Source organism: Lontra canadensis, unplaced genomic scaffold (assembly GCF_010015895.1).
Source record: "Lontra canadensis isolate GAN:19392208 unplaced genomic scaffold, GSC_riverotter_1.0 scaffold41, whole genome shotgun sequence".
NCBI lineage: Eukaryota > Metazoa > Chordata > Mammalia > Carnivora > Mustelidae > Lontra > Lontra canadensis.
The window spans coordinates 4,769,319-4,783,701 of NW_022631035.1; the positions used below are offsets into that span (position 1 = coordinate 4,769,319).

General features: G+C 59.7%; 1 protein-coding gene across 2 annotated transcripts; it reads left to right on the plus strand.

The window, feature by feature from the left end:
* Window positions 1–1,842: 1,842 nt before the first annotated feature.
* CYGB (cytoglobin) lies at window positions 1,843–11,339 on the plus strand. Of its 2 annotated transcripts, none has more exons than XM_032870533.1 (4): window positions 1,843–2,167; window positions 6,893–7,124; window positions 7,421–7,594; window positions 9,983–11,339. In XM_032870533.1, the coding sequence occupies exons 1-3, from the start codon at window positions 2,025–2,027 to the stop codon at window positions 7,586–7,588; spliced, it is 543 nt and encodes a 180-aa protein (XP_032726424.1). In that variant the 5' UTR covers window positions 1,843–2,024; the 3' UTR covers window positions 7,589–7,594; window positions 9,983–11,339. The 2 variants fall into 2 exon arrangements, with proteins under 2 accessions (XP_032726424.1, XP_032726423.1); XM_032870532.1 differs by having other exon boundaries at window positions 1,845–2,167; window positions 7,421–7,584.
* Window positions 11,340–14,383: the final 3,044 nt, after the last annotated feature.

Sequence of the window (14,383 nt, forward strand, 5' to 3'; positions counted from 1 at the left end):
TAGATGATGAAGCCAGAAAGACAAGGGAGGCCAGGGATTGAAGGGCTGGCTAAGTCGTTCAGTTGTCCCCTCTGGACAATTCTCTCCAAATGTCCCTGATGACCTACCCTCCTCCTTAAACGACTGATATTCAGTGTGTCTCGTGAAATAGTATATGCATCCGCTTAGACATTATGTACGATACAACGGGGCAAATATAGTCCTGCACCATGAACACACGTAAGATTTGCAAAGGATGAGATGAGAGTAAGCAGACATAAGATTTCTCCTGCTTGCTTTCCTGGTGGAAACCTTCCAGGCAGGTGCTTGGAAGGGCACCACACTGGCGTCGGGCGTCCTATCAGGGAGATGGCCAGGTGCAGAGGGCTCTGTCCTGGCCCAGGCAGCCTGGGGAGCAGAGATGGGTCTAAGCATCCATACTCTTCCAACCCTTTCCAAAACCCACAGGAGACGACACTAGATTCTCCTTCCCTCAAATGAGATGGAGGCAGCGTCAAGGGGGCCCCTGCCCAGGATTCCAGGGAGGTACGTGAACCCTGAGCATCAGGGAGGGCCGGAGCTGGGGCTCCACCGGGGCTCTCTACTCGGAAATATGATTTTAACATACCTAAACCAGCGCTCAAGAGGAGAGCCAAACTCTTCTAATACTTGAAGTGGGACACAAAGTCTTGAGAAGGGTGGGGTCACCAGGGAGTGTTAGGGAGAACTGGGCCCTGGCCTCCTGCTGGGGCTGGGCATCAGAGGTGGGACCTGGCTCCCAACAGCTTATTTGCAGGGTGGGGACCCGCCGGGTCCCAGGCCCAGCCGCCGCCTCTTGTCCTGTGGTGCTCCCACCTCGCAGAGCAGGACCACTGGGATGAGAATTCGTCTCCTCCATCGGCGGAATCAGAGCCTAGTCACAGCTTTGGCACCTAAGCTGTCTCCAGGGCCTGGGCCTCCCCAAGATTACTTGACACCTTCCCCACAGTACCTCCCTGCCCGGCCAGCTACCCCTCCTGTGGACTTTCCTCCACCAGGGCCGGGATTCAGGGTAGAGCCTGTTTTTTTGCCGGCCCGTGTCATTAATAAGCCACCCAGGGGCCTTTCTTCCGACGCCATGCGCACGTCCCGCGGCGGGGGTGGTGTGTGGGGGGGTGCTGGCCGGAAGGAAAGGGGGCGCAGGCTTCGGCGCTGAAGTTCGACAGCCGTCCCTCATCCCCGCAGCAGGGGATTCCAACACGGAGTTGGAGCAGGGAGGCGACCCCAGTCCCAAACCCTCCGGAGCCTGGGGTCCGGGGCTCCGGGAGAGGCGCCGCGGCCCCCAGTGGCTGGCTTGGGAGAAGCCGGGAGGGAGCGTGAGCTCAGCTGGGACCCCCGCGCCTCCGGAGGGTCTGCGTCCGCCCCCTTGGGCGGACGGCCACGCCGCAAACGCCTGGGAGTGTTTGACTTTGAGTCAGTTCCCCGCCGCGTGAAGGGAGCACACCCGCACACAGCCCGACACCGCCCGCAGCGTGAGCCGGGACACGGTGCCCCCCGACCGCGCCCTCCGGGGCGCACTCCTGTGCGGCCCGCGCAGCCCAGCGCCGCGTGACCGCCTCCTCCCCCCGAGGCGCCCCAGCACTCCCACCACACCTACGCCCCAGCCCCGCCCGCGGTCAAGGTCCGTGGTGGCTTGGCGGGCGCAAGCCGCGTCTCCCCCACCCCGCCCAGCCTTCACCTTGCCGGAATTGGCTCACCGACGCGGGGTTTGGGGTTTGGAGCGGCTTTATTTTTTTTCACATTTTTCCAGCAGACCACATCCCCGCCCCCCGCTCGCGGTCCCCCGCCCCCCGCACATATACCCTGCACACACACACACACACACACACACACACACACACACACCCGGCGCGCAGAGACAGACACGCTCCCTCCCTCCGGCGCGCTCTACCCCTCGCTCGCCAGCCCGCCCGCCCGCCGCGCACGCAGCCGGCCCCGGCTCCCCGCGCCCGGCGGCCCGCGCCCCGCTGCCTCCGAGCGAAGCCGGGCTGGGCTTGGAGCTGCTCATGGAGAAAGTGCCGGGCGAGATGGAGATTGAGCGCAGGGAGCGGAGCGAGGAGCTGTCCGAGGCGGAGAGGAAGGCGGTGCAGGCTACGTGGGCCCGGCTCTATGCCAACTGCGAGGACGTGGGGGTGGCCATCCTGGTGAGGTAGGTGTCACTCCGGCCCCGCCGAGCCGGGGGAGGGAGGGCGGCAGCGGCTCGGGGCAGGGGCGGGTTCGGCCCGGGTCCGAGCTCCGGCGCCACCTCTCCAGCTGAAATTGGGGCCGGGCCTGCCCCGGTGCAGGCAGCGTGGGGCGCCTTGGGATGGGCGAAGCTCTGGCCGAGCAGCGGGTCCTGGCTCTGGGCCGGGGGGCTAGGAACTGAAGAGCCAGGCGCAGAAGGAGGGCACCCTGGTCCCCCTCCTCTCCCCAGCCTCAGAACTCCTGGCTCGGCCAGGCATGCCTTCCTCACCAGCGACCCCAACGACCCAGCCCAGCTGCAGCCGCACACATTTCAATTTGTGTGCTTCAACTGGGGACTCCCCATTTTAGAGGCGGGAAAACTGAGGCTCCACCAAAAAGGGGGAGAAAGAGGAGCAGACCCCCGTCCAGCTTTCTGGGTTCAAAGCCTCTTGGAAGGACGGAGTGAAGGGCCAGAGAATAGAGGTCAGAAGGAGCAGGCCACTAGGGTCCGGCTTTCCCAGCTGGCCCCTTCCTGCCCCTGGGGAGTGGGCGGGCAGGGAGCTCCCAGGTGAGGCACAGGTGAGTGGAGAAGCGAAGGTCCCTAGGGTACAAACGCCTGCTGAGCTGAGGAGGGAAAGGAAGAAGGGGCAGGAGTCAGGGTTCCACCCTGGAATCACCCCTTAAAGAGGAAAGGCCGTGTGTCTTGGGCTCAGGGGTTCCTCAGGTACCACAACCCCCCCCAGAGTAACTTATTTGCACACCACACGCTGGTGGACACATACCTTTGCTCTAGAGTTAATGTCCCCAACCCCCACAAGCTAGTAACGGACTACAGCACATGATGACGCTCTCTTCCCACACATGCGGGTCCCTGGGGCCCCAGACCCACACACTCACCCTCAACCCACTGTCAGCCGCAGAGGGAAGCAGCCAGATTACGGACAGAGTAGGGCAGCCTTATTCTTTGGAGATGGGGCGAGCCCTTGCTTGTGGAAGGGAGAGGTGAAATGTATGCCTGTCTCCCAGTCCTGACCCCTGGCTCTGGCTTCTCTGTCTCCCTGATTCTTTCTCCCTTCTGCCTCCCCCCAAACCGAGGACCAGTCCAGCTCCATATCTATATCCCCTGATTCCAACTTGGAAACAGATTTTGGAGGAAAAAGAGCAAGAAGTACTCTTGAGTTGAAGTAGGATTCCTGGGCAGCCCCGAAACCCAGAAACATGGGTGCGGGGGCGCAATGGTGGGGAGGTTAAGAGAGAGTTTCAGATCCTGAAGCCATCAGACATTCTGAGACACAGACCTGCAAGTGGGACCACCCACACAAGCTCACGGTAGTGGAGTCCCAGATGCACTGGCCTGCAGCCCCAGAGGGCGGCTCTCAGCCGTGTTTGTCGGCACACGTGAGACCACCAAGCCTCAGGATGTACCCCCGGTGCACACACATAGGTCACGAAGAGGAAAGGAGGTGGCATCTTCGGGCCTTGGGGATCCGCTGTCCCGACACCAACATCCTGCCATTTGCCAGGGAGGACGGGGAGGGGATGTGTCCAAGATCCAGCTCCTGAGGTACCGTCCAGCCTCCCCGGGAATGAGGGGTGCAGAGGAAGGAATGGAAGACGGCCAGGGCTGTTTCTGGGGTCTGACATCTTGACAAGATCTTTCTCTGTGCCCCTACAGTTCCCCATTCCTGACTCTCAGGGAGGCTGGGGTTGGGCAGGTGGCAGGGGCCATTTCCCCATGTGCTCCGTGCTCAGTGAGAGGGCCACAGTTAACCCGAGAAGGCCTGAGATAGTGATTAGGTCTGGCTTGCCAGTTAGCCCAGGCCACACTCCACCTGACCCACCTCTGTGTTGACGGATGGGAGCCCCTCGCTGGCTCAGCTCCTCCCTGCCAGATCCAAGCCCCACCAGCCTACCCCTCCTGGGTCTCTTCCTGCCCCCTGTCCCCCCTGAGCTGCCAGGTTGTTGCGGGGGCGGGGGTGCAGGCTTGGTTAAAAAGGGGGAAAGGAAAAGATCGATAAGCTTCTCTGATGTCCCAAAGGCCCCTCCCCAGATCCTGCCCTCCTCAGTCCTGGCCCACAAGCACAGGCCCCAGTGAGAGACTGAAACACTAGTCCCCTGGCCCATTGCTCTTTGGGTCCTCCCTCCCACTGGGCTAAGACCAGCTGCACCCCCCGCCCCAGCTCTACCCCAGGAGGGTGGCCAGGCAGCCGGTGGTGGTGGAGAAGCCATCTTCCAGTCTGAACCAGACCCCACACCTGCACTCCAACCAAGAGGGAACACCCCTGCTCCGGGAAGCCTCTCTCCTCCGGGTTGTAACTCTGCCGCCTTCCCCCCTCACACTCAGACGAGCCTATTTCAGGCTCTGCTGGAAGCCCAGATGCCTCTAGGAGTGGAGAAACCCACCAAGGCTGGCTGCTGAGGCTTCTCCCCGGCAGGCAGCACAGGCCTGGACCAGGAGGGTCGAGAGTGTCCGTGGAGGGGCCAGGGACAGAGGCCCAGCATGAAGGAGCAGAGCACAGGGCGCCCGGACTCCCCCGGCATAGCCGTGGGGCTCCCTGGGACTGTCACTCCTCAAAACCATCACCTGGCCCTGGGGTGTTGGGGCAGGAGACTCCCTGGGTCCCTGGCCCCGCATCTCCCCGTCCCTATGAGGCAGGATGGGGCAAGTAGAGTCTCTTCTTCCTGACCCCGCTTCGCTGGGCAACCTTGGCCATCAATTCCTAAAACAGAACATGGGGATAAAAACAGTGCCAGCCTCAGGAGGCTCTTACAGGATTAATGAGACAATCTAGTAAGTGCTCAGTAAGTCTCCTCATCAGTAGAACAGAGACAATGCCTGCTTGGTTGTGGCAATTAAATGAAGGAGCCAGTGGAGATGTTTTGCACACGGCGACACACAGGGCGAACAGCGATCATTATTTTTACGGCAATGTGAAATGCCCAGAGCCCAAGATACTCATCTAAGTCCAGATTGGGTTTTTCATATTTGTCCTTCATACAGTGCCTCTCTAGAAAAATCCAATGTATTTTCAGACTCATTGCCTTATTTGTCCTCACCATCGTATCTGTGAACTCTGGAGCGGGAGGAACTCCTCTCACACTTGAGCAGACAGGGGGTTGTGAAGTGGTTTGCCCAAGGGCGCCCTTGGTCTCCACATGGGCCATGTCTCAGTCACTCCCTCCCTGCCAGCTGCAGCTTTGTCGGCCGGAGGGTCGGCCCCGGCCAGATGCTCTTTCTACAGCTGTTCCAGCTCTCTGGCCAAAGGGCTGATTTGGTATATTATCAGCTTTCTCTGATCACAAAGGGGGACACTTCGGAGCTGTGACACCACCTGACAAAACAGGTTGTCCCGAGACATTCCCGACACGTCCTGGAGTTCTGACCCAGTCTCTCCGCGTGTACCTCACCCAACAGCCAGCTCTGTCAGGGAGAGGGAATGCAAAGGTCATCCTCGTCAACGTCATCCTGCAGACCACAGGGCCCTGGGTGGAGATACTGGGTCAGAGGATGTGTGAGAGCCACGTCCTGCCCTTGGGTGGTAGGACCCAGTCCAACAGGCAGAAAGGGAAGCAGCGGTAAAAGGTGGCAGGGGAACCTCTCATGGCCTTAAGGGGAAAGCAGTCTCCCGGGAGGCAAGTTCAACCTGAGAAAGAGTGAGGAAGACATCCCTCCCACTGTGCGGAAAGAAAGGCTGGCCGGCCCCAGGGGTGTTTTACCAGCAGTGAATGGACTGGGCTGGAAGAAGGTGGCTGAGTTGAGAGTTTGTAGGAAGCCTGGAATCCCAGATTAAGGATTTTTACTTTGTCCGGTAGGCAATGGGGAGCCGCTGAATGTTTTTGAGCATGAAAGTGACCTAATGAGAGTAATATTTGGAGGGAAATTAGACAATCTCAGGTAAGCTGGAGAGGGGAAGGAGAGCTTAGAAGACCTGGGGTCTGCCCTGGGATGGGCACGGGCTTCTTGGAGAAGCAAGATGTGGAGATGGGAAGTAATAGGAGGGTAAGACCAGTCTGTAGTTCTAATTAAGTCAGCCAGTCAAAACGTGCCCTACGGGGTGAGGTGGGAAGCACGGCATGAGGAGGAAACAGAGAGCTGGCAGGACGATTGAGTTGCATACCTTCCCTGGTGCGCTGGGTGACCTGAGCTAGGTCACTCGGGCTTTACTTTGTTTGCAAAGAGGCTCTAACCTGACCGTGATGAAGTCTGGCATTTACTGAGCACCCCGTGTTCACACTGTGCGGAGGACCCCATCCCCCCGTGGCTCTGTTCGTCCCCACAGCAAGCTGGGGACAACGATGCCCATTGCTTGGAGGAGGACACTGAGCCTCAGAGAAGTAAAGTCCCTTGCCCAAGGTGACACTGGCCTGAGATTCCAGAACTAGAGCTCTTACCCTCTCTGCTGGGACTACAGCAGGCCTTGAAGGGTGTGTAGGATTTGGAAATGAGGCCAGACCAAGAAAGGCAGAGGCCTAGGAGACACAGCTGACAGTCTGCAAGCCTGGCAGACGGAAATGGGCAGGACCCGGCGGTGGGGGGGCGGCTGCCTGTAAGCCAGCTTGGCCAGAGAGAGGGTCTGCGTCTGAGGAACAGCTACCCGTGGTGGTGAAAACAGTTAAGGGGTCCTGCCCCTCCTACCCTGCAACCTCATCATCCGGGCCATCTCGGGGTGGGGCCGCGGCGGCCCCCGCTTCAGCAACCCCTCCCCGCCAGGTTCTTTGTGAACTTCCCATCGGCCAAGCAATACTTCAGCCAGTTCAAGCACATGACCGAGCCCCTGGAGATGGAGCGGAGCCCCCAGCTGCGGAAACACGCCTGCCGGGTCATGGGGGCCCTCAACACTGTGGTGGAAAACCTACACGACCCCGAGAAGGTATCGTCTGTGCTCGCCCTTGTGGGCAAAGCGCACGCCCTCAAGCACAAGGTGGAGCCGGTGTACTTCAAGGTACGTGGCTGGGTGGGCATGGCCAATCCACCACCCACCCCGCTCCGCTCGGGGAGCCCCTGGGACAACAGCGGTGACCACCAGACAGCCCAGCCTCCTCCCGCAGCGTGGCGGTGACGGGGAGGGACGCAGGATCCGGTCTCCGTGGTGCCTGGTCCCCCAAGCCGCTGGGCTGTCATGTCATCAATGATCCCCTTGGCCAGACTCTGGGTGGAAGGGGTGCTGGGGTTCTGGGGCTTTCGGGGGTGACACAGGGTACCCAGGCGTTTACTTTTCCCTCCTCTCTTTGCTCCCAGATCCTCTCTGGGGTGATTCTCGAGGTGATCGCGGAGGAATTTGCCAATGACTTCCCAGCAGAGACGCAGAGAGCCTGGGCCAAGCTGCGTGGCCTCATCTACAGTCACGTGACCGCTGCCTACAAGGAAGTGGGCTGGGTACAGCAGGTCCCCAACACCACCACGTGAGGAGGGGTGAGGGTGGGCCGGGTGGCTTCCCTGCCGTGTCTCCCCCTGCCCGCTCATCTCCCGTCTCTCCTGGGGCACAGGAACATTTCCGGGAGGCTGGGTCTGGGGTCTGACACATTGACAAGCAGGCACGATGGGCAAGGGCCAGGCCCCTTCTACGGGCGGCAGTGAGCCCCGAACAAATTCTTCTCTAGGACAAGACAGCACTCAGAGCCCTCAAGGCTGAGGCCACCCAGGGCAGAGAGGCTCTAAAATGTTCCTGCCGGGAAGGCTAGCTCATCGGGCCAGAGGCCGGCCAGGCTAAGTCTGGCCATTTCCTCCCTGGGTACCAATCACAGGGGGCCATTCCTCATCTCGTGCTGGCCAGTGCTCCATCCTGCCTCTGCCTCAGTAGGGCCGGAGCCAGGAGAGTCACGAGGATGTACGCACATGGACACATGTGCCCGGGCCCACGAGGGGCCTGTGTGGGTACCACGACCACACACACCATCAGCGGGGTCTGCTTCTTGGCTGACCCTGAAGGCCAGGTTCCCGGGGCTGGGGTGAGGGCCGGGGAGATGGGCTCGAGGAGGGTGGCCAGCCTCAGGGGCTCCAGCTGACTCGGAGCATGAGGGAAGGGCCGGCCCCCAGACATGGTGGCTGGGAACACTCTGGCCTGCCTGGGCCCCCAAGGGGCAGGCGGCTCTGGGAGCTCAATGGAGGGGCGGAGGCAGAGCTGGAGTAGGAAGGAGGGAGAGGAGCGTAGGCGGGAATGGGAAGCAGGGGTCAGCCAGCGGCTCAGGACACGCGTTGTAGAGAAGCATTCCCAGCAGTTTCCCATGGAAAAGGCGCGTCTCCTCCCTGGGCTCCAAGCTGGCCCACAGAGCCTGCCGGGACCTCCTGCTCGCAAGGCCTCCAGGCCCAGCTCTGGAGGAGGTCCCCTGAGGGCGACCTTTCGAGGCCCGGCCTCCAGGCCTTCCTGCTGCTGACCACACCGGCTCCAGCTTGCTCTGGCTCCCTTCCCCCACCGCAGCACCACCCCAGGAGAGTAGAAACCTCGGGAACTTCTGGCTGTAGCCAGGCAGTGACTCCAGATGTGCACAGCTGGGTCCCGGCCGGCCCCAGATCCCTGGGTGGACGGGAAGCAGGCCGAAGATCTTTACCAGCCAGAGAAGGTGCTGGCAGAGCCCAGAGAGCTGGCGGAAGCAGACAGAGGGGCCAGGGAGGGTCAGTGGGGGGAAGGGGCTTGCCCTCCCACGTCTCTCCCCAGGCCAGCTCAGCTCTGGCTGCCAGAGATGAGTTTGTTTACAGCTAGGAGACAAGACTTCCTGCTTCTAGAGAAAAGGGCTTTTTTACAGGGGCCTAGAGGGACTGGAGAGGGAGAAGGAGAGAGAGCTGGCCAGCACTAGTCCCAGTGAATCAGAAACACATGGACAGTGTTTCCCGACACGAAGCCCTGTCCCCTCCCCTGTCTTGCCCCAGCTGGACCCTTGGGACTTACATCTCACCAAATCCCAAACATTAAGAAACCACCAGAATCTCAGTCTGCCCATTTCTGCTCCTCGGGGAGTGAATGGAGGGGCTGTAGTGGGGCCTGGCTGGAACCCTGCATCCATCCGGGCCTGGGCACCTCGAATTTGGGGTCCCCCCACCCGCCCCCAGCCATGAAGTCCTGGGGATTGTCCCCTTGTCCCTTTGCACACTCAGCCCCCACCCCGGTCTCCTGAGGGCATGGGTGTGGGCCCCAAGAAGGCGTGTCTCCTTGGGCCCAGGGCCTGCAGACCCAAACTCCTGCCAAGGTCCAGATGGGTTCAGATGGTGGGAGGGAGTTTCAGAACAGAGTTCTAGAAGGCCTCCGTCCAGCTTCTCTTATCAGGGAAGCAGTGGCGGGCCAGATGCCGCTGTTTATTGAACTGTGCTGCTTAAGGGTTTATGTGCATTTTTCTTGTGGTTTGGGGAGTCGGGAAGTTGGGGGGCACGGTGGTGAGTGCAAAGAGGCTGGTGTGCAGAGAATGCCTGTGGGTGACAAGAAGGGGACTCAGACAAACCAGCCAGAGCAGAGACGGGTCTCAGAATTAGTAGAAAAAGAGCTGACCTTTGAAAGGTTCTTTGCAGTTTGTGAAAGACAAACTCTGTTGCCTACGGGAAACTCCGTTCCCGTAGAGGCAGGCCAAACAGACGTTATTCACAGGTTGGAGAGAAAAATCTGGGGTTCGGGTGGGCCCCTTGATTTGTCTGAGGTCACGCAGCAAGTTCCTGTGTGCCTTGGGTCTGGTGGGCTCCTTTGGGCTGCAGCTGGGCGGGTCTCCTGGCAGATCGTGCCCTGCCTTGCCGTCATCCCCTGACCCCCACCTTCCCTGGCCCCACTCCGTGCCCCTTGTAACCTCTTAACTCCATCTCCTATTTTGTCCACAGCCCACCGGCCACGCTGCCCTCTTCGGGGCCGTAGGACCCCCTCTCTCCTCCCCCCTCCCAGGCAGCACCTTGAGCAGAAGGCCGAGTTCTGAAGACCCTCCTTGACCCTCCATTTCTGGGTGCCAAGGAAGCTGGAGGAAACCCTGACTCGTCTTCCCAGAAAGAGGCAGCCTCTGCTGTGGCCACAGTCGCCACTGGAGCGGCCGGCAGGTGGTGCTGGCTGCCTGTCTGCTGACCCCAGCTCAGGGGCCTGTGGGGGTGGGGACGCTTCCTCCTTCAAGAGCTGGGCCCACTCTTCTTAGCTTTTGTACTCTCTGTCAGAGACCTAGCTGAGCAGCTGGCAGGAGTCCGGGGCAGGTGTGAGTCTCTCCAGGAGTAAGCCAGCCCCATTTCTATCTGCCCGACCAGCATGCAGGTCCCCACATCACCTATCTAGAGCATCACGCACACTCATCAACCATACAGATATATTCTATATACAATCTATATATAAAATATATATATATATACACATACATATCTATACTGTGTATCTACGGGGCCCAGAGGCACACGGGAAGCCTTGGTTGTGCCCATCTGCGTGTGGGGCAGGGAGGGGTCCTGGTCATGCTTCTGGGCAGAGAACAGAATGTTCTGGCTGAGATGGGGCTCCCACCTCAGCACAGAGAGAATCTACACCTTTGGCCAGGGTGGCAGGGGACCCAAGGGCCTGGGTGGGCAGGGCGGGGGCAGGGGTGGACCCAGCTTGCCCGCAGAGTCCAGCCCATTCTCTGACCGGCTCTGCACATTCCGGCTTTCCATTTCCAGGTAAAAAGGATCTGGCCTTCCCCACCGCTCCCCGCCCAAAGGATGTGGCTCCCTGACTTGCTCCAGCGTGGGCAAGGGCGGACAGAGGGGCCAGCCGTGGGGGCCAGGAGGACCGCACTGGGGGAGCGGCCCTGGTACAGAAGCCCTGAGTGCCAGCCCCATCTGCCTTGGCTGCTAGGAGCCCAGCGGGAGTGGGGCTCCACGCGGCTGTCAGCCATGACAGGCCAGATGCCTCCCTCCCATCCTGGAGCTCTGTGAGCCGAAGGCCCAGGGCCTTCCGTCCCTGACCCCGGGCTGCTGGTTAGCAGTCGGTCCCGTCCACCCATCTGGGTCAGAGTTGCTGGGGACCCCGCCCCCCATGTGTGCCCCTTGGTCACATGTGCCATCCTCAAGGATGTCTGGCTACTGTGGCTTCTGTGCCTGTGTCCCCTCCTGTCCCATCCTCGTGCAGCCATGTGTGTAACTGCCTGTCCTTCTGTAGTTTCTGATGTTTGTAACCAGACCCACCGTGTCATTAAACAGACTCGCTCTTCCCGCGTCTGTGCCACTGGCTCTGTCTTTTCTTGCCAGCTGCCGCTCGCCTCTGCCTCCCTCGCTTAGCTCAGGGCTCAGGCCTATTCTTGAGATCCCCCCAAGGGCCCCCTCACCTGTGCCTCAGCCACGGCCAGCGGTGGCTCCTTGGAGCTGGGGCTTACAAGTGGAGCAGACGCCCTGACCCGGGTAATCGGAAGCCCGGGCTGGAGACCAGAAGCAGGGCTGTGGAGGGCTGCCGGGAAGGGCGTTTGTGCTGTTTTTGAAAGTCGAGGGGCTTTCAGTCTTTAGTCCTGGAAGTCTCCTCCCTGGGGAGCATAGGATAAGTCGGGGAGGAATCCGGGAGAGATGTTCAGGAAAATGGGAGAGAGTCAAGGATTGCCCACCCCCCTCACCCCTCACCCCTTCCACCGCTCTGCTATGGGTATCCCACACGGGGAAGGGGGTGGGGAGCTCCCAGAAGTGTTTGGCAGAGGATGTTTGAGAAAGGAAGTCTGTTTACGTATACCACCTTAAACTTCTAGCACCTTCCCTGAGCTCTCAGCTCCCAGACCCCCTTCCCAAGCCCTGGATCCCACACCCCACAGCCTCAGGCCAGCCTGCCCCACCCCCACGCACGATGGAGGTAACAGCCAGAGCAACATCTCCCTAAGGAGAGACCAGGAGGTCTCTACCCCCGGGTGGGTTGCAGGAGAAGCAGGAAGCAGCCTCCTCGCTTGGGAGGGCTCCCGGCTGCCTAGAAGATTCAGCTGACATGCGGGACGAGTCTTGTTTCTCAGACCATGAACTCCTAGAATGCAGTGTACACCTTTGTCTCCGGGGCCTGGCACAGCCGAGGTGCTCAAAAGAAATCCAAAGAATGAATGAACACCGCTCGTAGAGAGCAAGACCAGTGCATGGGGCCGAGAGGGAGCTGTGTGAATGAGGCATGAGTGCAGAGTGGAGAGGACAGGAGTGGGCAAGGCCTTTCCACGGAGGCGGTGCTACAGGATGGAGAGCTGGACTCTGGAGCCAGACTGCCTCCTAATGCTGTGTGACTTTGGGCAAGTTACTTAGCCTTTCTGAGTTGCATAGTCCCCTCTAATTTAAAATAGGAGTGAGGGGCACCTGGGTGGCTCAGTGGGTTAAAGCCTCTGCCTTTGGCTCAGGTCATGATCCCAGTGTCCTGGGATCGAGCCCCACATCGGGCTCTCTGCTCCGCGGGGAGCCTGCTTCCTCCTCTCTCTCTCTGCCTGCCTCTCTCTGCCTACTTGTGATCTCTGTCTGTCAAATGAATAAAATCTTTAAAAATAAATAAATAAATAAAATAGGAGTGAAACATAATTAAAATAAAATAAAATAAGTAAGTAAAATAAAATAAGAGTGAAGGAGGAGGAGGAGGAGGAGTTTGGAAGCCAGCCACAGTACCGGGGACATGGGCATGCTCTGGACCGGGTGACTTGACTATCAGGCCATCAGAAGCAGCAAATGGAGGGAGGGGAGAGTGTGGGCTGGCCAAGACCAGTCTTGAGGGGCAGAGATGGAAAGAGGAAGGCAGTGAACAAAGGAGGAAGATCGCAGGAAACAGGGCAAAGGACAGGGAGATTGTGGCGGGCAAGGAGGGGGTGAGTGCCCCCATCCTGGGCCTGATGGCCCCTGGTGAGCTCAGGCTGAGGGGGAGCCAGAGGGCTGGGGACTGTGAGGGCTGTGAGAGGAAAGGGGGCATCTGTGGGCAGGGTGCGGAGAGCCTCTGGGAAGAGAGACACCCCCCACCCCTTCACTTCAGTGGACTCAAGTAGGGAAGGAGCCTCTTGACTGGCAAAACTGGAATCATTCTGGAACGTGGCCCTTGAGAGTTTATCTCTGCTCCCCACCCCCTAGGCAAGGGACACGGGCAATTAGCATCTCCCCCCACACCAGGGCTAGAGCTGCTGCTGGGTAGGGGTGGGGTTGGGGAGGGACAAGTCCACCCCTGGCCTGCTGGGCAGGGCCCAGGTGTCCCCACGGGGCTGGCCCCAGGGTCAGGGAGCAAGGGGTGGGCTTTTATGCTCTACACTCAGGGATAGCCTTGTCGCTAAAGAACTAACCAACTGGGCCAGCTCCCCCTGCTTGCTCAGGCTGTGAGTGATGGGGTGTCAGGAAAGTGGGGGGGGGGTGCCCAGGCTGCTGCTCCTTCTCGGCCGCACAGCCCCACAGCGCCCCCTGCTGGCCACCGACTGGGACCCTCCCCGGGAGGCTCTAGACCAGGCTGCCAGTGACCTTCCTTTCCCCCTTCCCTTACCCTGTGGACCCACCTTCCTCCCTCACTTGAAAGGACGTATCCTGAGGCAAAAAGGAAAAACGTGAGCCTCCATACCTATTTATGAAAATATCCTCCCATAATCTGAACCACGTGGAAAAAGTTAATAAAATCTCTATTTAAAAAACGGACGATAGATAAAACACCATGGGTGGCCAGTTGGTTGGGTCTACTTTGTCAACGCTTACAGACTCACTCATTTCTGGTGGCTCTGGATGTCCCTCAATTTGTGGCCACACGGCCTTCTCTGTGTCAGCCTAAACCCAAGACAATCTCATCTCGAGATCTTTAGCAAAGGCCCTTTCTTCAATAAGGCAGGCGGATGAGAATTTGGGGGCCTCCACTTAGCTGGCTACATCCATAAGAGGAGGAAAGAGCAAGGGAACAAGCAGGGACGCCCCTGCTCCTCCTCCTATAAGCCAGACACTTGTGGGGCCCTGCTGGTCTGGCCAGGCCCTGATCTAAGAATTATCCAGATGGCCCTCTGGGGTCCAGAAGGCTCTATACAAGGAGCAGCTGATAATGGGGGAGGTTAAGGATGTCGAGGCGGGACCTGGGATCTGAGACTGTGGGGGGAAGCGGGAAGGCCCCCCAGAGCTTCAGAGAGAGAGCGTGTCCTCTCACCTAATATTTGGTTTTTCATTCCTGACCAGACATCTGGGCCGATGGTGGGGGCCCAGGTGTTCGGAGCTTGGGAGGGGCGGGGGATCCAGACTCTGCACTCACTTCTACATCCCCTTGGGTCGTGGAGCCTGAGGGAGCAAATCTCCTCCACAGACCTTTTG

Coding starts and splice junctions, on each gene's coding strand:
- CYGB (XM_032870532.1), top strand. CDS start 2,025: ATGGAGAAAGTGCCGGGCGAGATGGAGATTGAGCGCAGGGAGCGGAGC. Junction 7,125..7,420: donor TGGAGCCGGTGTACTTCAAG/GTACGTGGCTGG, acceptor CTTTGCTCCCAG/ATCCTCTCTGGGGTGATTCT. Junction 7,585..9,982: donor CAGGTCCCCAACACCACCAC/GTGAGGAGGGGT, acceptor TTTTGTCCACAG/CCCACCGGCCACGCTGCCCT.